Genomic DNA, 21997 nt, shown 5'->3' on the forward strand with positions numbered 1-21997 from the left:
GTACTCTTGTTGAAGATTGCGGACCTTAGCAACTACAGATACCTGTGGTTCTACTTGTGCATGTCCATATCAGCCTGTTAGCTTTGCCTTCTGACCTCTTCTTCTCTGTTGACTCACTGTCCATTCAACCCCTGTGCATTTCTTGGACCTGTGCTTCAGTTACAGAGGCTACGACTGTAGAAACAATCTGTTCTACACGCAAACTGGAGAAGTGGTCTATCACATTGCTGCAGTTGCTGTTGTGTATAACAGACAGCAGCACTCCCAGAGGCTGTACCTGGGGCATGATGATGACATTCTCAGCCTGACCATCCATCCAGTAAAGGACTTCGTGGCTACCGGGCAGGTATATGTCTATCCTCTGAGATGGGGGCCTGCCAAAGAGAGAGAGGGTTTAGTTTTGCACCCAGTTTGCATACTAATCCAAGAAATACTTGGTAGAAAAAAACATGAGGCACAAAGCTGAAGATTCAATGAATGCTGAGTCATTTCATGATGGTGAGAGCATCACTCCGTATGTTAGAGCACTACTGGGAAGCCTCTAATGGATTTCGTCCTGACATGATATCTGTGAACAAGATAAACTAAAACCAAAATAAATTCCATAAATGCAGTCTCAATATATTTTCCTCATCACTGTATACCCAGTACTTAGTATATCCTTTGTAATCAATCAATGTTTATTGAATGAACCATCTTTTAATAAAAGCATAACATTTGGTGAATAATTATTCTTGTGAAACTTAGTCATGAATTTTGACTAATCCATTATTTTATATTTTAACCTTTCAAAAACCAAAATTCTATCAGAACCATTTTAGAATGCCTAAACTTTGGATTGAATCTATAATTAAAATGCCACTCAAAACAGAGCCCTGTATTCAATCATTTTGTGTGTAGAGAGAGAGAAAATCAACTTCATAAACAGAAAATCAACTTCATAAACAGAAAAACCATTAAACTCAGATTTATTATCTTGTGGCAAAGCAATAATGTTAATCATATTTTCAGTTTTGTACTCTTTTCTTCCAATGTATGAGCTTCAGTTTTGTTCAGTTTTATCATGGACTTTTAACTACAGATAAGCCTTAAACTGATTCTCAACATGTAAGTGGCAAATTCAAGGAAAAACATGTGATATGAGGGTCAGAGATTAACATGAAACAACTATTTCTGACGCCTCATGTACAGGTAGTAGAGAAGTCTTTGCACAGAGTTCATAGCCTTGTGTTCATGAGATCAGTGGTGAGGTTGAGGGCAGGAAGGGAGTTGGTCCCCAGAAACATATGTAAGTGTTGGGGGAGGAAAGTCCATAGCTTTTATATTATTTATAAAAGGATTACAGTTCTTCAAAAGAAGAGTGCCATTAACTGACATGTTGGTTTGCTACCAACTATTTCTTCTGAATTAGCTGACATGGTTAAGTTTCATAGAAGTAAATGATGACTACTTTGCATTTTTACATTTCACTCTCCTCCCTCTCATTTTTTGTTGTTCTTTTTGTTGGTTCATGTGTATTTAATAACCTTCCTTTGAAAAAAGAAACAGATTGGTTCTTTGCAAAAATCCCTGAGGAGATGCCATATTCTATTCTGTAATTGACAAGAGGCAAACCAGTGACAAGTACACCAGTAGCCACCGCAGGGGTAACTGGGCCTCCATATACCATTGTAGGAATTGGCTAGAGTATCCTTAGTTAAGGGCATCTTCTATGTCCCATTTTCCCTTTTATAGTCATTACACCCAACAGGGTTCTTTTTTCCCTTACAATTAAGTGAGAAGATCCATTTTACTACTAAATCTTTTTCTGTTGTTGAGACTTAGCTTGAGAGAAGTTTGTATCCCCTTGAGGAGAATCCACCTTAAGACAGGTAAGCCCTGAAGCCATCATTTTCCTGGGCGAGAAGCAGGGCCAGGTCTTCTTTGGATGGGTAAAATAATTGAGATGGGTAAAAGAACTCTGAGGCCAGCTCCATAACAACATACAGGTCACTTCCCTGACCAAGAAATGGAATCGGAGTTGAGAAGGCAGGAGAGAGAAATGTTGAACTAACTGAGAAAGCACAGTGAACATCTGATTTGGAGTTTTAAGAACCTTCCCTGGGAACCATGCACCAGGTTAGACTGGACTGGCACCCAACTTGATGCCCAGGACAAGCTTGTTCAACTCCTTGCACCTCCGTTTTCTCATCTGAAAAATAATGGAGTTGGACCAGATGATTTCTGAGAAGCCTCCTACTCTCCAAATGTGTGGTTTTGGATTTCTGTGCAGCACCTGACTCTAAGACTCTAACAATGACTCTTAGGAATCATTCCTGTTAAAAAATTTTAAGTAGTTAATAACACTCATCTTGTTATTTAAGGTTGGAAGAGATGCTGCTATTCATGTGTGGGACACACAAACTCTAAAATGTTTGTCACTATTGAAAGGACAACACCAGAGAGGCGTGTGTGCCCTCGATTTTTCAGGTAAGCACCATTGGAGTCCTTGATAGTTCTGCATTTACTTAGGGCTGAGTTTTTTTATTTGAGTTTTGTTTTTACAACCTCTTGTTTAGTCAAGTTCTCTGTGTAATAGGGTAAGCCCTTGGTATGTCAGCTACCTGGTTGCAGACCGGGAATCAGAAATGTGAATATCTCACAAAAAATGTGGCCTTTAGATTACACGTCCTTTCCTGGACCTTCTCATTTCCCCCCTCCCAAGTCATTATCCAGAGCTCACACTGTGCTCTGCATTTGCTTGAGCAGTTTGAAACCTAGAGCAGCTGTTGCTGTAGAAAATCTTAGTTGCAAATGTCTGGCAGCGACTCAGAACATCAATTTCATCTCTCCAAATAAGTAGGAGCAGGGCGCTTGCAATTTAAAATATAAAGAACTAGTAGGAGGGCTACAAATTCTCTGCAAAGGACCACTTTACAACACTTCTGTTTTAGAAATGAATTTCATATTGAAAAAAACAAAACTGGATTTTGCATCTCCTTAATTTAAGATTTGAACACAGTGCTATTAGAATACCAACTGATGAATGTAATTTCCTTTAGAGTGAGGCCATTTCTTTAAGCTACAGTGGGGAATGAGGGCCTATCACCAAAGGTGTTTCTACCTGGAATTTTTAATCCCAATTGTAGAAGTTAGATTGGTAGAAAAAAATTAGAAACTTTCTCCTGAAAATTGGTTCTATAATTTCTTTTTTTCTAAATTCCAATCAGATGTTTAATATGTGGAGTGTGTGTAATGTTAATCATTATGTTCAATGACTCCACAACTCCATTCTCTTTCCTGTGTCCCTCTCTCTCTCTACTTTCCTTGCTCAAGTCTGAACTCCTCCTCATCTCTGCCATGGTGATCATGCTGGACTCTGATTCCATTCCCACTTTCTCTAGTCCATTCTACCGTTCTAGAGCTTTCTGGAAACTCAGCTGGCACCACGTGGACTCTTCTTGGCTGGCTGACTCAGGGCTGAGCCCTTGGTTGGACATTCATGGCCTTCCATGATGTGGCCTCAACCTTCCTTTGGGGTGTTTCCACCCACTTACCTATTCATGTGTCTTTATGTCTCCCTAACTGTGGAACCTAACTGCATGACTGTTCTTCATTTTGCCTCTGCCCCTTTCCTCATTCTACTGCCATGTGTCTGTTCAAGTCCTACTATCCTTTAAGATCAAACCGAAAGTTTCTAGGGAGAAATAACCTGTCCTTGTTCTGTATCCCTTAGCCCATGGTTGTCATTGCTCTTGTGCTGACCTGTCAGAGTTCATGTGCTACAGCAGTGATTTGTGTTATTGCCCTTCTCATACAATAAGCTGCTTGGCCAGCAGAGCCCATCTCTCCGCTTCCCATTGCACATTTTATAGTGCTGCGAACACAGGAGCTACTCCAAAAATGTGAAGAAATGAATGAGAATTTTGCCTAATACATTTTGTCTTGCCTTTCACTACTACTACTAGAACTTCACATTGTAAACCGTGTTTGCGTGAAAATTACCTCTCTTTATTTTTTGACCTATAGTAATACAGGGCAGTTGGGGGGGGGGATTTTTTTGTGACATGCACATCTTCACATACTGCAAACTACAGCACAAATCCAAATTGTTATATCATTATTAGAAGTTATTTAATACTTTCTGTGGTTATTGAGGTAGTAAAACTCCAGGCTAAAGAGTCCCTACTCCATGCTGGCAGGCATGTGAGGTTGAGAAGCCATGAGTATTGAGGGAAAGAGAACAGTTCAGCATGACACCTGCCAATGGGAAGCCTGAATTACACAGCTAGTAACAGTAAATACAAAGTAAAGTCCTAAACTTCTAGAAGTTTGATGGACCTACAGTTTTATAATAGGAATATTGTATGTCCTTGATAAAATGGTAAAATCTAAAAGGAAACCATAATTTGAGTTCAAACATGTTTCTCTTCCAAAGATGTGAATGAATTTTTTCTGCTTTTTTTCATTCTTCTACTCCTCAATAGCTAAACTGCCCTTTTCCTAAAATTAATTGTGCTAGCCAATGCATATGTATATACTTAATATAAAAACTATACTAATATGTTCTAGAAAAGTAGTAAGATACCCATTAACAAAAATAAATAAAATACTAAAACAGAAACGTGTATTAAAGATGGAGAATTGAATAGATTCATATTTTTGGCAACATTAAAAACTGACCCTCTAACTCCAGCAGATAATTTGGCACCATATAATAAAAGCTATAACTCAAAATGACAAGTATGTGGATTATGTGTATTTCATACATATTTATATATCAAGTTTAGTGAAAGAGAAAAAATAGAACTTGCAATAGCATCTCTTCACTGATTTCCACTGAAAATGTGTATATGTGTATTAACATATAAGCAGAGTGGCAGGAAATTTAGAATAATATAGAAATAGAATTGAATAATCATTAGAATATTTTCAATGTAGAATTAATTTCTTGGTTTTTAAATTAAGATACATCAAAAGATCTAAAGTCTGTTACATACCTTTAGGAAAGGGATTAGAGGAATGTTGATCAAAGACATTGAATAGAGATGAGTTCTAGCGATAAGCTGGTACCCAGTAACTTGCCCTCTGCATTTTCGAGAAGTCCTCTCTCCTCTTTCCTTTGTAGAAGGAGAGATTAAGTGCATTTAGAAATCTTCGCCTTGTAAGGCAGCTCCTCACATCAATTGCCCAGGGAGAGAAACCAGATGCCTTAGAAAGAAGTGGAGAAACTGATCCTGTCACTGCTTCTAATTCCCATTTTGGGCAAATAAATATTAAGTTATGAAATATTTTCTGCATAAAAAGGATATTTCCATTTCAACAATACCTTCTCTATTGCCCAGATAACAATGACTGGGGAGGAGCCACGCTTGTTCAGCAAACATGTTATTTTTTGATTGTGGAAAATTACATTTGTCTCAGAGTTCAAGTACAATGATGATACATAAATGGCAGAAAGGAAGCTTATTGATAGTTTTAGAAAGCACTGCTGTTAAGGACTATTCGGGAAGACCTTCAACTAGTATCTCTTGTGTTTGATCCATCACTGTGAATGTGTAACCCATACATGAGGTAAATTATGGTGGTTTTTTTTTTTTATCTTTGTGTTCTCTCTGGCACCTTCTGAAGGTGTGAGCATAGGTCTCTTTGAGTTAAGTTATATTGATAGTACTTTGTGTCATAATGATAAAACAGAAAACCCTGTATCACATGATAGATCAAGAATGGAGATCCAGAAAGTTTGGTGGTATGGTGAGGGTAAACAGCAAATGATGGCAGATCCTGAGCTAGAACCCAGGTCTCCTGGCCTCGGTGCAGTGAGAAGGCCACCAAGCGTGGGGTTTTGAGCTGGCAAAAGCTATGCCAGGAGCCCTCTCCCCTGAGTCGTCTTGCCTACTCCTGCCTCTGCCCTGTACCAGAGCCAAGACAGGGTGAACTTGTACCATGAAAGTCATAGCTGAAGTGCTCAGTGTCACTCCCTTGACCCAAAGGCAAGTATGTCCAGCTGCCCTGCCCCCACTTGCCAGTATAAAGGTGGAAGAGGCATAGTGGTGCATAGAGGCTGCCACATGAACAGAACAGTTCCTGGTAAAAAGAGAGCCTTGTCCTAGAACAGCCCTGAACCACACATTTATGTGAATAGGAACGGAAACAACTATTCCTTTTTCTTTTTTTGAAAAGTAGTAGAAAAGTGAGTAGCTTAAGTTAAAATGCCAAGAGAGATTACTTAGATTTCTCTACTGAACCACATAAACAGGACACCAACATTGGCCATTATCTACCCAGTGGCACCATCTGTGTGCCTCAGGACCCCGTATCCATCCATCTCTTATAAGCCAGCTCATTTGGGGAGGCGGTGTGGAGATCTGATAGTAGTACATTTGTCTCTTATTAGGAAAAGAAATTGTCGTGGAAATACAAAGCAGGCAAATGATGTGAAAGCTAGACAACAAATAAGCAATCATACATGGGGATTTAGATTATTCTTGCCATTGTTCCAAAGCAAATGAAAAGACATTTTTAATGAAAAGCATTTCTTACTACATAAACCATAGCTCTACGTAAACAAGAAGGAATGAATTTATCTCACTTAATTGAGCAACTTTTTAGCTTTGTTAATTTATTACCACCGTCTAGGGAAGATGGAGCCATCTTTGATTTTGTGCTTACAGGACAAAAGGTGCTTCCACATGAATAGAAAACCACATTAGGAACAGAAAGTTTCGGCAACGTTAATCCTACTCATATTTTTAAAAATCTTCACTGAATAGTACTGATTTCCACAAGGGCACCTCTAAGACTAACTGGATTTCAATGTGTTCAGTTCTGAAAATCTATGCATTTTTTATGAGCCCCGAATGCAGGCACCAACTTGTAATTGAGTAGAAATTTACTCTTTCTACTGTGCCCTTTACTGTTGACATTAAGTGCCTTAGAATTATTTCTGGACTATGTCACAAAATATCCATAATTAACACATACTGTGCCTGGAAAGATTTAAAAGGACATTACCTTGACTCTAAAAATATGGCTGGAAAAAAAAACAAACTCCAACTGGTCAAGGAACAATGGATTTTCAAAGCCAAGGCCAATCTCTTTGGGGGCAGGTGGGGGAAGGTAAAAACTGGGAAAAAATAAAAAGGTAGCCAATTATATTTCCAGACCATGTGCTTTGCAGAAATAGCCTACACCTGCAGAATTTAAGAAAAGGTCACTGTCCTAAAGGAGAGGTATGGTTGTTGAGGCGCGACTGGATTTGTACTGTTTCTTCATTTCCCCTCATAGTCACGAATTGGGGCAGAAAGGTATATAACCGTGAAGACAAGCTGGTAGGGCCTTGCAGAAATGCTAATAAAAAGACCCCCCCGCCAAAGAAAAACACTTTACTCTGAGACCTTCTCAAGAGACACAGAGCTTGAATCATCATTTTAAATGTGTAGACGCTTGTCTTCTAAGGACATATTAATATAGCTACACTGGTTATAAAAGAAAACACAAAATGTAGACTCAATAAATGGGAAAAAGAGACACTGAATATTAGTGCCATGTTTTTGAAAGAAATGATAATTAAAACAAAATTTGTAGAGCTAGATAATACAGCACATTGTATTTACCTTCGTATCACCCATCCACACATTCTTGTCTTCTTTTTAGATTTATTTATTTTAGAGAGAGTGTGTACGAGTGCAGGGAGGGGCAGAGGGAGAGGAGAGAAGCAGACTCTGTGGGGCTGGATCCCAGGACCCTGTAATCGTGACCTGAGCCTAACCAAGAGTCAGAGGCTTAACCCACTGAGCCGCCAGGGTGCCCCCATACACACATTCTATCTTTATCTCCCTTGTCCTCTTCAGCCAGTATCCTTAGTGTTCACTGGAAACTAGCTTAGTAGGAAGATCACAAAGGAAATGTGATATGATTACTGTAAGCTTAACAGAGCTTATAATCTGAAAAGGGAGTGAGGAAACTCTGATAAATAAGTAAAATCACCGAAATACAGAGCCATACTAATACAGAAGCAGAGCCAGGCTACCCCAAGAAGTATAGAAAGAGTAATGTTGGTAATGAATAGGAAGCCATTATCAATTCCCTCTCCCAAACATTTAGAGAGAGGCCTAAACAAATTAAAGCCTGATAATGATTAAGCCTAAGGACATAATCACTGTGACTGAAAAGACACATTTGTTTATAGTTATCACTTGGTGATCCTTTAGCACTCTTGGAAGGCATAAATGTCTCGTCTGGTACTGAGCCTAAGAGCTTGCAAGGGTTAATGTAACTCTCACATCCTTGTCTCATACTCAGTAGGAGTCCAGGATTTAGGAGGATTTGTTCCTTAAGCCAGGCTCTTCTTTCTCTGATTCTGCTCCTGCCCCTGGAGAAGGAAGCTTGGTAGCTTGAGGAGACAGTTTGGCACACGTAAGGGCACTCACAGGTTGGGCATTGGTTAGCATTTGGGGAGGGTTGCCAGATTTAGCAAATAAGAAATGCAGGAAGCCAACTAAGTTTTTAGTGCAAATATGTTCCTTGCAATGTAATTATAAATACCTAATTTTAAATAATTATGTATTTTGCGCCTATTTATACTAAGAAGTTATCCATTATCTGAAATTCCAGTTTAATTAGACTTCCTTCCTGGCCACTCTTATGTGGTATCTACCCCAGACCTGCCTTTGAAAACACCAGTTAAGATCCTGAGTGGATGGGAAACAGTTTTCTTTGCCCTCACACTGTGGGTCCTCTGTCATCTGGGAAGACACCTACTAAACTGATAGTGAGTCTGGCCAGCATGGAGCTAGGGTGAAATAGCTGGCCCCAGGCCTTCTTTCTGTGAATCTGGCTTGTAAGGAGGAAGGGAAAGACTTACTGACTATATAGCTTTCCTTGGTCTTGAAGGGAAAAAGCATATTAACTATTTTGATTTTCAATTTAATTACATTGACAATGTATTTTAAGGTTGTTTTTTTTTTTTTTTTTTTTTTTTTGGAAAACAACCCAAGTGTCTACATTATAGTAGTCATTGATGATATTATAAATAATACTTCATACTAAGGGAAAAGGTCTACCATATTACAAATGAAAAAGATCAGATAATAGCATGTTCATTATCATCCTGGTTTTGTTTTTTAAAATAAGCACATTTGTGTGGAGAAACGGGATAAACTCCAAAGGTAGGCCTAAAAACTGGGAAGATTTTTAAATTTCCTTTATATTTTCCAAATGTCCTATACTAAGCATACTACATTTGAAATGGGGAAACCAAGGGTTTAAGATTTTTTAATTATAATATCTTTTGAAAGACTTTTTGAAATTAAATTTAGTTTCTATAATGCTCTTATCTCGGAGGTTTAAATAGAACTTGGTTTTTTAAAGCTGGAAATAGACTGAATCACAAAGCCAAATGGCTCTTTGAGTAAATGTCATGAGATTTGTTTGTCATAAAATACACAGTGTTTTTGTGATGTACCTGAGAGGCTTCCTCCAGTTCCATGTATCAGACTGGAATGTTAGGTCAGTGGTTTAATTCATCAACCAGTTATGATGCATTAAGCTCAACTAATTACTAATTATGCATTTCATGCAGTGAGCTCTCTCTAGTATATGATACTTCTAATGTTTTGTGGCCTAAATAATATTCTTAAGACCCATTTCATATTTGTCTTTACAGTACATGAAATGTTTTGGTTTTTCATTGGAGAAATGAGTCATTTGCCATTTGTGTTGTTTTCATACAGCTGATGGAAAATGTCTGGTGTCGGTTGGTTTAGACGATTTTCACAGTATTGTGTTTTGGGACTGGAAAAAGGGAGAAAAGATAGCCACCACAAGGTAAGGCGGTGCTGGGGTCATGCAGCATCCTGCTGATGCTCTCACTTCAGTAAAGGTCAATGGTTTTCATTTTCTGGTGAGATTTCATCTTCAAACTCAGATGGAATTCACATGGAAAGCTTAACACCTATGTGAAGACTTACTGCAATATTTCATGGCTAATATTTGTTTCGGGGACCTGGAAAATTCTGAAACCCTTTCCATAGAGTTACTCATCACTTCACTTTTCGTAATATATGCATTGTCTTTATCAAAGCTTTCTCCAGGAGCAGAAGAGTAGCTTTTCTCAGCCGTGGGCCTCGCCCCTTGTTTTTTGACTGTCTTGCATCTGGTAAAGGAGTGTCAATGTCACTCGAGTCAGAAGTACCATTTGTCATGAGGCCGTGGCATGCAGGAAAGGAGGCCCCATCGTGTGCATCTGCCACTCGCTTTCAAAGCAGACAAATTGTTTCCCTAATCTCTCCATCTTATAAATAGACTTTCCAAGACCGACTGCTGTTTATAGACCACCTGTCCTCCCTTACCCCAGCCTCCCTCCATGCTGAATCAGCCCTAAGTCTGAACACTGCTTTCTACTCCTACTTACATTGGGCTTAGCTGTTTGCCCGGCCGTGGTCAGAGGTCAACATAGTTGGCAGCCAAGGCCCAGTGATACAATTTGTTGCCCAAGAAAGGTTATCAGCTTACCTCTCCACTAGTTCTTCTCTGCATGATCTAACTTCCATTCTGTCTTGAAGTATAAAGTCATTTTTAAGTTAATGGCTTTGAATCTCAATATTCACTTTGTAAATTAACATTTCCCTTCACAGTATTAAATAGGAAGGATGTTATTTTGGCAATTGGATTTAGTAAATGAAAATCTATAAATTGCTGGGGCCTAGAGCAGGAGGAGATGGATCCTTGAGGACTCCTGCTGACCATCTTAGGAGAAAAACAGAAGATTTTCTCGTAAGTGCTATTGAGACGAAATTCCTGGCAGCAAATGACAGCTCATAAATCTGCCTGCCCAACTGGGCTTTCTTGGTCCCTTTCTAGTATTCCTCACTGTTATATCATTCTCTGCCAATACTCAGATTCAGCTCTTAATTAGAACTTGCTCTCCATTTAGACTAATATACCAAATTTTAGTTTAATATTTCTGATAACATACCAACTGCATTGCAGATTATTTCAGGCAAAGCCCATGTCTGCACTTCAAAAGCAACAGAAAAGCAATTTTCCTGCTAGAAAACCCTCTGTAACCCTCTGTGGCTCCCCTGTTGTATGCCAGAAACATTCACTGAAACAGAAGAAATACTTATTAATATTTTAGAGGTATATATTTATAGACGAGGTAGTGTTGCTTCTATTTAATTACTACAAAGTGACTTAACACCATTATGTTAGTACACACTTTATTTTTGGAATTGCTCCTAAGCCTTATGTCACATTCTCCAAACAGGACACCTGCAAAATTGCCCTCCAAGAATATTTTTGCAATTGTAACATAAACCAGTGCTCTTTCCAAGAAGGAATGTTAAGGATTGCTAAAGTTCTTTGAAGACTACTAGGTTTTAAAATAATAAATAAGTAAATATTTACATAAACATCTGCTTACATAATAATGTTTATATAAATTTATATAAGTATAAATTTACAAATAAATAAAAACTCTTTGGTTTTAAGTCACATACTTGAGCAGATAGAAACTTTAAAAACTGGGGCATAGGGACGCCTGGCTGGCTCAGTCAGCAGAGCATGAGACTTTTTTTTTTCTTTTAAGATTTTATTTACTTATTCATGAGAGACACAGAGAGAGGCAGAAAGAGAGGCAGAGGGAGAAGCAGCCTCCATGCAAGGAGATTGATGTGGGACTCGATCCCAGGACTCCAGGATCATGCCCTGAGCCAAAGGCAGACACTCAACCACTGAGCCACCCGGCGTCCTGAGCATGCGACTCTTGGGGGGTGTGAGTCTGAGCCCCACATTGGGTGTAGAGATTACATTTAAAAAGAAAAAAACCTGGGACATGAAAGAAGTGACAAAAACAGATGATTCTTTACTAATGGTACCTTACTGGCTTCAAGGAGTCTTCACAGTTCCTGAGTGGGCTTCATTTGCCCTCAGAATGGTCAACTCTGTGACCCCTCACTTTGTACTTCTCTACTCAGTCATGCCTGTTTTGGGCACTAGCCAGGCTTATCAGTGAACCTCCTTCTGGCCACCTGCCCTGCTCTGACCTGACGGTGTTCTATGACAATCCCCATCCCCCAGGACAGGAGAGTTGCCCATGGAGGGATGGGCAAGTTAGAAGCCATGACGGTGTCACCAGCAGTGCTGCTGACACCCAGGGCTAAGGTGTGCCCCCTGCATGACACTGCATTCTCAAAAGCCACCTCTAGGGACACCTGTGGCTCAGTGGTTGAGCATCTGCCATTGGCTCAGGTCATGATCCCAGGGTCCTGGGTTCAAGTCCTACAATCAGGCTCCTTGCAGGGAGCCTGCTTCTCCCTCTGCCCGTGTCTCTGCCTCTTTCAGTGTGTCTCTCATGAATGAATAAATAAATTAAAAAAAAAAACACCTCTAGTTGTGAAAATGTTTAACTGAAGCTCCTTTTTTTATCAGCTCAGGGACGTTAGAGAAATTTAGGATTGGCATGTAGAGATCTTCTTACAAGATTTCTCTGAGACTTAATCCCATCTCTGAACAATTCTTCTGCCTCTTGGCTAATTTCAATGAAAGATTTCAGTCACCTCCATTACAAATGAGTTTTTTCACTTTTTTTCCCCTTTTGAAAGTCATTCAGATTTTAGTGTATTATAAAAGTAACCCATTTAATAACTGAAGCCAATCTCGTATGGGCAGTAGTTGAATCGCCTAATATTATTGTCCCTCAGAGAAGAATAATGACCTAATCAAGTGCTTCTATGTCCCTTTATCTGCATTTCTGATGCATCAGTAACAGGACTGTGGGGGACAGTGACCAATTATTCTTGACATGCTTCATCTCAGAGGTTTGAACAGTAGGCAAAAGGTACAGTTATCAAGGTACCTAATAAGAATACTTGCACAGTCGGTGTGACATAATTGTGCTACTGGAAGCTTAGGGACAAAATGTAGGCCCAGAAAGAGGAGGCATGTAGAAGTGCAGATTGTGTATTTCCATGTTGCATCTAGTGAAATGATAAAGTCTCCGCATACCAAACTGGCACTTTTCTTTTCTCACTTTCCTTTATGAAAATGTGCAATCTCTTTTTAAAAATAACATTTATTACTCTTTTCTGTTTTCAAAATAATGTGTAATCATTAAAGAAAAGTTAGCACAAAAAAAACTAAGAGAAAAATAAAAATCATCCATAATTCCATTACCCATGACCTAGCCAACAATTTAGCATACATTCTTTAGTACACATTGTTCTAGTATTTTTATCCATTTTTATTCATATGTAAGATCTTCCACATATGGCTCTGTAACTGGCTTATTTTTTTCACTCACAAGTATGTCCTCTCACTTTACTTTTGCTATTACTTGGCTTATTATGTATTATTATTTGATATTGTAAGCTGTTTTGTTTATTTTTTATGGGGAAATGTTATCCTTTTTTATTTTTATTTTTTTTATTTTTATTTAAATTCTAGTTAGTCAACGTATAGTGCAATATTGGTTTCAAGAATAAAATTCAGTGATTCGTCCCTTATATACAACACCCAGTGCACATCACAAGTGCCTATCACCCATTAAGCCCATCCCCTTACACCCTCCTTCCATCAGCCCTCAGTTTGTTTTGAGTCTCTTAATGGTTTGTTCCCCGCCTCCCCCTTTTTTCCCCTTCTGCATGTTCATCTGTTTTGTTTCTTAAATTTCACATACGACTGAGATCATATGATATTTGTCTTTCTCTGACTTATTTACTTAGCACTCTCTAATTCCACGTGTTGCAAATGGCAAGCGTTCATTCTTTTTGATGGCTGAGTAATATTCCCTAGTATCTGTATGCCACGTCTTCTTTGTTCATTCATCAGCCGATGGACATTTGGGTTCTTTCTATAGTTTGGCTATTGTGAACATTGCTGCTATAAACATTGGGGTGCATGTATCCCTTCAAATCTGTACTTTTGTATTCTTTTGGTAAATACCTAGTAGTACAATTGCTGGATTGTAGGGTAGCTCTATTTTTAACTTTTTGAGGAACCTCCATACTGTTTTCCACAGTGGCTGCACCAATTTGCATTCCCACCAAAAGTACAAGAGGGTTCCCATTTCTCTACATCCTTGCCAACACCTGCTGTTTCCTGTGTTGTTAATTTTAGCCATCATGACAGGTGTGAGGTGGTATCTATTGTGGTTTCGATTTGTATTTCCCTGATGATGAGTGATGTTGAGCATCTTTTCATGTGTCTGTTAACCATCTGGATGTCTTTGGAAAAATGTCTATTCTATTTCTTAACTAGATTACTTGTTTATTGGATGTTGAGTTTGAGTTCACTACAGATTTTGGATACTAACCTTTTATCAGATATGTCATTTTCAAAAATCTTCTCCCATTCTGTAGGTTGCCTTTTAGTTTTGTGGACTGTTTCCCTTGCTGTGCAGAGCTTTTTATCTTTATGAAGTCCCAAAAGTTCATTTTTTCTTTTGTTTCCCTTGCCTCCAGCAACATGTCTAGTAAGAAGTTGCTACAGCCGAGATCAAAGACGTTGCTGCCTGCACTTTCCTCTAGGATTTTGATGATTTCTTGCCTCACATTTAGGTCATTCATCCATTTGAATTTATTTCTTTGTTTATTTTTATTTTTTTAGATTTTAGTTATTTTTTCATGAGAGACACAGAGGGAGAGGCAGAGACATAGGCAGAGGAAAAAGCAGGCTCTCTGTGGAGCCTGATGTGGGACCCAATCCCAGGACCCTAGGACCATCCTCTGAGTCCAAGGCAGATGTTCAACCACTGAGTCACCCAGGTGTTCCCATTTTGAATTTATTTTTGTGTATGGTGTGAGAAAATGATCCAGTTTAATTGTTCTGCGTGTTGTCCAGTTTTCCCAACACCACATGCTGAAGAGACTGTCTTTTTTCCATTGAATATTCTTTCCTGCTTTGTTGAAGATTAGTTGACCATGGGATGCCTGGCTGGCTCAATTGATTAAGCATCTGACTCTTGATTTTGGCTCAGGTCATGATCTCAGAATCATGAGATTGAGCCCTGCATTGAACTCTGTGTCGGCACAGAGTCTGCTTGAGGTTCTCTCTCTTCCTACCTGTCTGCCCTTCCCCCATGCTTGGGTGCCCCTTCTTTAAAAAAAAAAAAAATACTGGTTGACCATATAGTTGTGGGTCCATTACTGGGTTCTCTATTCTGTTCTGTTGATCTGTGTCTGTTTTTGTGCCAATAGCATATTGTCTTGATGATTACAGCTTTGCAATATAGCTTGAGGTCTGGAACTGTGACGCTTCTAGCTTTCCTTTTCTTTTTCACGTTTGCTTTGGCTATTCCGAGTCTTTTGTGGTTCCATACAAATTTTAGGATTCTTTGTCTTTTTCTGCATTTTCTGTGAAAAATGCCAGTGGTATTTTGATAGGGATTGCATTAAATGTATAGATTACTTTGGGTAGTATAGACATTTTCAATCACGTTTGTTCTTCCAATCCATGAGCATGGAATTTTTTTTCCATTTTTTGGTGTCCTCTTCGATTTCTTTTATCAGTATTTTTCAGAGTACAGATCATTTACTTCTTGAATTAGGATTATTCATAGGTATCTTATGGTGGTATATTGTAAGCTATTTTAAATCTTTTCTGAAGATGGGGTATAAACCAAACAGTCTTTCACCCTTCTAAGTTGTGGGCTACATCAGGAAAAAAAACACACACACACACAAAATCACACACAGGACTAGGCCTCTAAGCAATGAAGGGTTCTGAATAGGACATTTGGAAGCCAACTCATCTGTGTGCAGCTGCCCTGGACTTCTGGAAGGAGCACATTCCTTCTCTCTCCCCCTGTGCTTGCCAATAGAGAGTACATGTGGCCCTATGTGGTCAATTACTTATGACTCTGGTGTGAGGAATCATTATTAAGATGGCAGGGGGTGGGGGAGACAATCTTCTGCATTCTTACTTTCTGCTTAGGACCTGAAACTCCTGTTTTATTTTATTTTATTTTTTTACTGACACAGTTGTAGGCAACTACCCTAAAGATTTAATAAGTGTCTAAAGGAAAAATAGCTGACATATCCATGAATGTCCTTTATTTAGATGTTGCCATTAACTAACATTTACCTGCCATCATTCATCACCTTAGAACTTCAGCCACAACAGAAAACATCCTGGTGTTTTTATGACATCAAGAAATTAGATGAAAACTAAAAAGTGCTCTCAAACCATTTTTCCAACTATCTAAATAAAACACAAAACAGTCCTTTTTTTCTGTGTAGGAAATGTAATTTGTAATGATTTAGAATCTGTGGGGATTTTCCTCCAATCAAGAAATCTTCAGACACTCAATGTCTTTTATGGTTATCTTGTCTATTTCTCTTCTTGGTGTTAAACATATTTTCTCTTCTTTCATATCTAAACTTTTGTCTCTCTGTGCTAATTGTTCCTGATATTTCCAGTGATATATCTTGGCCCTAATGTCCACACATCACTTTGGACTTTCAAAGAAATGAAAGTTCAAACATCAATTTCTACTCCTTTCCCTGCCTGTCACTCTAGTGCCCATGTAGTGGGCATAGAGATGCTCTGTCCTGTTCTTCTAACTTGTTATGGAAAGTTTCAAAGTTACACAGAAGTGGAGGAAATAGCATAATGGACTTCCTTTCACCCAGCTGCACCATCCTACAGATGGCACAAATCTTTCCCTCTTCCTTTGTTTCTTTTACTTCTTTGCTAGAACATTTTAAAGAAAATTTGAGACATCACATCATTTGATCTGTATATACTTCATTAAGCATTTCTAACTTTAAAAACTTATCTTATTATTTAATTGAAGTATAGTTGATACGTTAGCCTCATGTGTACAAGATAGTCATTTGACATTTATATACTTTTTTTTTTAAGATTTTATTTTTTCATGAGAGACAGAGAGAGAGAGAGGGGCAGAGACACAGGCAGAGGGAGAAGCAGGCTCTATGCAGGGAGCCCGATGTGGCACTCGATCCCGGGGTTCCAGGATCAGGCCATGGGCTGAAGGCTGCGCTAAACCGCTGAGCCACCTGGGCTGCCCTATATACTTTTTAAAATGCTTACCATAAATGTAGTTATCATCTGTCACCATCCAAAGTTGTTAAAATATTGACTGTATTCCCTTTTGTAATTTTCATCCATAATTTATTTATTTCATAACTCTAAGGCTGTATTTCTTAATCCCCTTCAGCTATTTTTCCCATTCCCTAGGCCCCATCCCCTGTGAAACCTCCAGTTTGTTCTTTGTATTTATTAGTCTTTTTTTATTTTATTTCATTTGTTCATTTGTTTTGCTTTTTAGGTTCCACATGTCAGTGAAATCTTATGGCATTTGTCATTCTCTGACTCAGTTCACTTAGTGTAATACTCTCTAGGTCCATCCACGTGTTACAAATGGCACGATTTCCTTCTTTTTAATGGCTGAGTAATATTTCTCTGTGTGTGTGTGTATGTGTGTGTGTACACACCATATCTTCCTTGTCCATTCATCTAGGGATGAACACTTGGGTTGCTTCCATATCTTAACTATTTGTAATTTATGCTGAAATAAGCATATGGGTGCATAGATCTTTTGGAATTAGTGTTTTTGTTTTCTTTGAGTAAATACTTAGTCATGGAATTACTAGATCCTATAATATTTCTATTCTTAATTTTTTGAGGAAGCTCCATACTGTTTTCCAGAGTGGTTGCACAAATTTGTGTTCCTACCAACAGTGCCCGAGAGTTCCTTTTTCTCCACATCCTTGCCAACACTTGTTTCTTATGTTTTTAGTGTAACCATTCTGACTGGTGTCAGGTAATATCTCACTGTGGTTTTAATTTGCTCTTTTCTGATGATGACCAATGTTCAACATCTTTTCATGTGTCTGTTTGCCATCTCTATGTCTTCTTTAGAAAAATGTCTATTCAGGTCTTACACCTATTTTTAATGGGATTTTTTATGGTGTTGAATTGTAGGAGTTCTTTATATATTTTGAATATAAACCCCTTATAATATGTATCATTTGCAAATATCTTCTCCCATTGACTAGGTTGCCTTTTTGTTTTGTGGATGATTTCCTTTGCTGTCCAAAATTTTTTTATTTTAGTGTTCTGATAATTTATTTTTGCTTTTGTTTCTCTTGCCTGAGGAGACACATCCATAAATATGTTGTTGAGGTCAGTGTCAAAGACATTGCTGCCCATGTTTTCTTTTGTGACTTTTATGGTTTCAGGTGTCACATTTTGGTCTTTAATCTATTTGAATTTACTTTTGTGTATGGTATACGAAGGCAGTCCTGTGTCATTCTTTTGCATGTAGCTCTCCAGTTTCCTCAGCACCATTTGTTGAAAAGGCTGTCTTTATCCGTTATAAATTATTGCTTCCTTTGTTGTAAATTAATTGACCATATAGGCATGGATTTATTTCCTGGTTCCCTATACTGCTCCATTGATTTATATGTCTGTTTTTGTGCCAGTATTGATTTGTTTTGATTACTATACTTTGTAGTATATTTTGAAATCTGCTTTGTTCTTTTTAGATTTCCTTTGTCTATTCAAAGTCTTTGTGGTTCCATAGAAATTGTAGGATTATTTGTTCTAATTCTTGAAAAATGCTATTAGTTTTTGATAGGAATTGCTCTGAATCTTTAGTGTGCTTTGGACATTCTTGTAAACCATGAGCATGGTATATCTTTCCATTTGTTTGTGTCATCTTCAGTTTCTTTCATCAATGTCTTATAGGTTTTAGAGTATAGGACTTTAACCTCCTTGGTTAAGTTTTTATAGGTAACTTATTGTTTTTGGTACAATTATAAATGGGATTGCTTTTCTTAATTTCTCTTTTTACTGCTTTGTTATTGGTGTATAGAAATTCAACAGATTTTTGTGTATTAATTTTATATCCTACAACTTTATTGAACTCATTTATTAGTTCTAATAGTAAGGCCATATATGAAAAACCCACAGCTAACATCATACTGAATGGTGAAAAACTGAAAGCATTTCCTCTAAGATCAGGAACAAGACAAGGATGTACACTCTTACCACTTTTATTCAACATAGTACTGGAAGTCCTAGCTGCAGCAATCAGACAAGAAAAAGAAATAAAAGGCATCCAAATTGGTAAGGAAAAAGTAAGACTGTCACTATTTGCATATGACATGATCTTATATAGAAAATCTTAAAGACTCCACCAAAGGTTCCTCTATGTCTTCTCGTTGGCTTGATAGCTCATTTCTGTTTATCACTGAATGGTATTCTATTTTCTATTGTCTGGGTGTACCACTTTTTTTTTGTTTGTTTGTTTTTACTTATTTGCCTGATGAAGGACATCTTGATTGCTTTCAAGTTTTGCCAATTAGAATTAAAGCTGCTATAAACATCTATGTGCAAATGTTCTGTTACATTTATGCCTTGTTTTTTTTTTGTTGTTTATAGAGTCATTTATTTCATTATAGTTTTCAGTTGGTTTTTGTAAATATTGAAGTTGTTGATAAGTTGTTGATTCTGCACTTAAGTTTGTAAGCTGTAGCTTGACTAAATTATATTTGTAGTTGTTTTTACATTATTTTCTTTTGAATTTTCTAGATATATAATTGCATCATCTGCAAATAGAAATAGTTTTACCTCTTCCATTCCAACTCTTATGCCTTTAATTTTTAAAATCTTACCTAATTGCACTTGTTAATATGCTCAATACAAGGTTAAATGGCAGTAGTAATAATCTTGTACCTGACTCCACTGGGAATGACATTAAGTAAGAATCTGACTTTTGAATTCACACACACCAAAACAAATCATGAATAAGCTACTGTTTCAGCACTTTCTGTTTCTAAAGGATAATGGCACACAACATCTGGAAAGCCAGCTTGTCTGTCTATAATTGTTTTTGAATGAATCTGGGTTTTTCAATGAGAATCTGCAGGGAAATATAAGTGACTAAGAGATAAGTCTCCATTAATTCCTAATTTATTGATTGCTGATTGTTTTTTAATCGCAAGTATTAGATTTTTGTCAAATACCTTTTCAGTATCTGTGAAAATAACACAGTTTTTCTTATGAATACTAAAATAATGAATTATACCATTTGAATCCTTAATAATAAACCACCCTTGCATTCAGTCATGAAGTATTTTTTAATGTGTTACTGGATTTTCTTTCTTAGATTTTTATTTAAGATATTAGTATACATGTTCATAGGAGATACTGGTCAGTTATGTTCTTTTTGTTAATCACTTTTATTTACAAAATGAAAGTTATGTCCTAATATACTAGAGAAGACTATCAAATAGTCCATTAAATACAATAAAATCTACTAAGTCCAGCAAATCCTTAGGTTCTAATGTGAACCTACTCCAAAACAATATTTCCCTGGCACTATGGAATACCAGGTCTAAAGCTTCAGATCTATAGTCAGTCATCATTTTTATATTTGTCCTTCTACATCTTGGGCTATGAACTTAATTTTACCTTATGGAGACATTTTGATCCATTATAAGTATTTCATTAATTTGTTGAAAGCATAATTGAATAGACTTTGGTAGCAGTATGAGGGTAAGAAGAGATGGCCACATGCAAAGGAAAGTCTAAGCTCATGATTTTAATATAGACCTTATGTGTGTGTTTTAAATTATTTTCTAATTTACCTGTCCTGTTAGATGTATTTAGTGAAAGTTAGACCAAATGTATGCTTTTAATGAAACTATGTCAAAGCTTCAGGACAACTAGATTTTGTTTGTTTGTTTGTCTCTTACAGAGGACATAAAGATAAGATATTTGTGGTTAAGTGTAACCCACACCATGTTGACAAACTGGTTACAGTTGGGATGAAGCACATCAAATTCTGGCAACAAGCAGGTACTGTTGTTTGGATTTATCATTTATGTGGTTGAGCGCTTAAAAAAAACAAAACCCAGCTGGAAAAAAAAAGCCCACCATCACTAACTAGCTGGTCTCTGCAGTTTAAAATTAAAATGTACCTAGCAGACATTCTCTTCCAAATTCACCTTGGGCTGCTTAATGTGTCTGAGTTGTAGAACTCAAAACACTCTGTATAATTCTATGTATGTTTATCAATATCTAGAAAGCTCTGGGAAATGTTCTACTGTGAAAATAATTATTTTTATATTTAATCATCTGTTCTGAAAGCTGTAATTATGTTGGAACATTGAACAGGAAATAAAATAATCACTTTGGGTGAATAATATTTTCAATATTTTGAGGGTTCTTTTATTAATTCATCACTGAATTTAGATATGACTTAAACTGCAACACGATACTTAGTAGGTGATCCAAATAAGTTTTTTTTGTGCATTATAATACTGGTAATAAGGATAAGTGAATTAGCATATCAAAACATGCAAGGATATCTTATTTTTCTCACTAATAAACCAGACCTATTATTAGGATTGTGAATTCTAGTATTGGCTTAGGTACCACACATAATCTTACACTGGACAAAATGTAAATATGCAACAGGTCCAGTACTTTCTGCTTTTAAAGAAAAGACAATGGCATCCAACATGACTGGAGAACCAGCATATGCATAGTTTTCTGGAATAAGTCTGGGTTTGTCAGTGCTACTTAGGAAGTGCCGGGAAATGTGGATGTCTCAAGGACAAATCTGATGTACCTTTTCCTACACAGTGATTTATTTTCTCACCCTAAAGTTCCCATGGTAAAAATGAAGACAAAAACATACTTAACTTGTTTACAATTTTTATTACTGCTAGTGTTGTTCTCATTTCCTTTGATCAACATTCATGAATACTTTCCTAGCTACCCCAGGCACTGAGTCACCCCTCCTCTGACTGGCACAGAACTGGCACTGAACATTGGTTAGATGCATGTCTTGTTCTGAGATCCATCAGGGCATCCCCTCTCCAACCAGAACCTAAGTTCACTGAATGAAGAAACTCCTTGTTTTATACCCCAGCATTGACCCTACTGTGTCTACCACAAAAGAGGGATTCAGTAAACATTGAATTAATAAATGTGTAAATGAGAAAGCCTCGTATAATATTTTTGTTTATGTTTCATGCCATCTTTA

At 37.4% G+C, this 21997-nt stretch overlaps 1 protein-coding gene across 8 annotated transcripts in view; it reads left to right on the forward strand.

Moving 5' to 3' along the window:
- The window catches only part of EML6 (EMAP like 6), a 270058-nt gene that overhangs the window by 173680 nt on the left and 74381 nt on the right, over positions 1 to 21997 (forward strand). For all 8 annotated transcript variants that reach the window (XR_012003469.1, XR_012003468.1, XR_012003467.1 and 5 more), the window contains exons 15-18: positions 160 to 346; positions 2364 to 2469; positions 9714 to 9807; positions 20705 to 20805. Coding sequence is in view for 5 of the 8 variants with exons in the window: in XM_072768387.1 (XP_072624488.1) it covers positions 160 to 346; positions 2364 to 2469; positions 9714 to 9807; positions 20705 to 20805 (488 nt within the window). In the remaining 3 variants the exon portion in view is untranslated. The remainder of the gene's footprint in view (positions 1 to 159; positions 347 to 2363; positions 2470 to 9713; positions 9808 to 20704; positions 20806 to 21997) is intronic.

Source organism: Canis lupus, chromosome 11 (genome assembly GCF_048164855.1).
Source record: "Canis lupus baileyi chromosome 11, mCanLup2.hap1, whole genome shotgun sequence".
Lineage (NCBI taxonomy): Eukaryota > Metazoa > Chordata > Mammalia > Carnivora > Canidae > Canis > Canis lupus.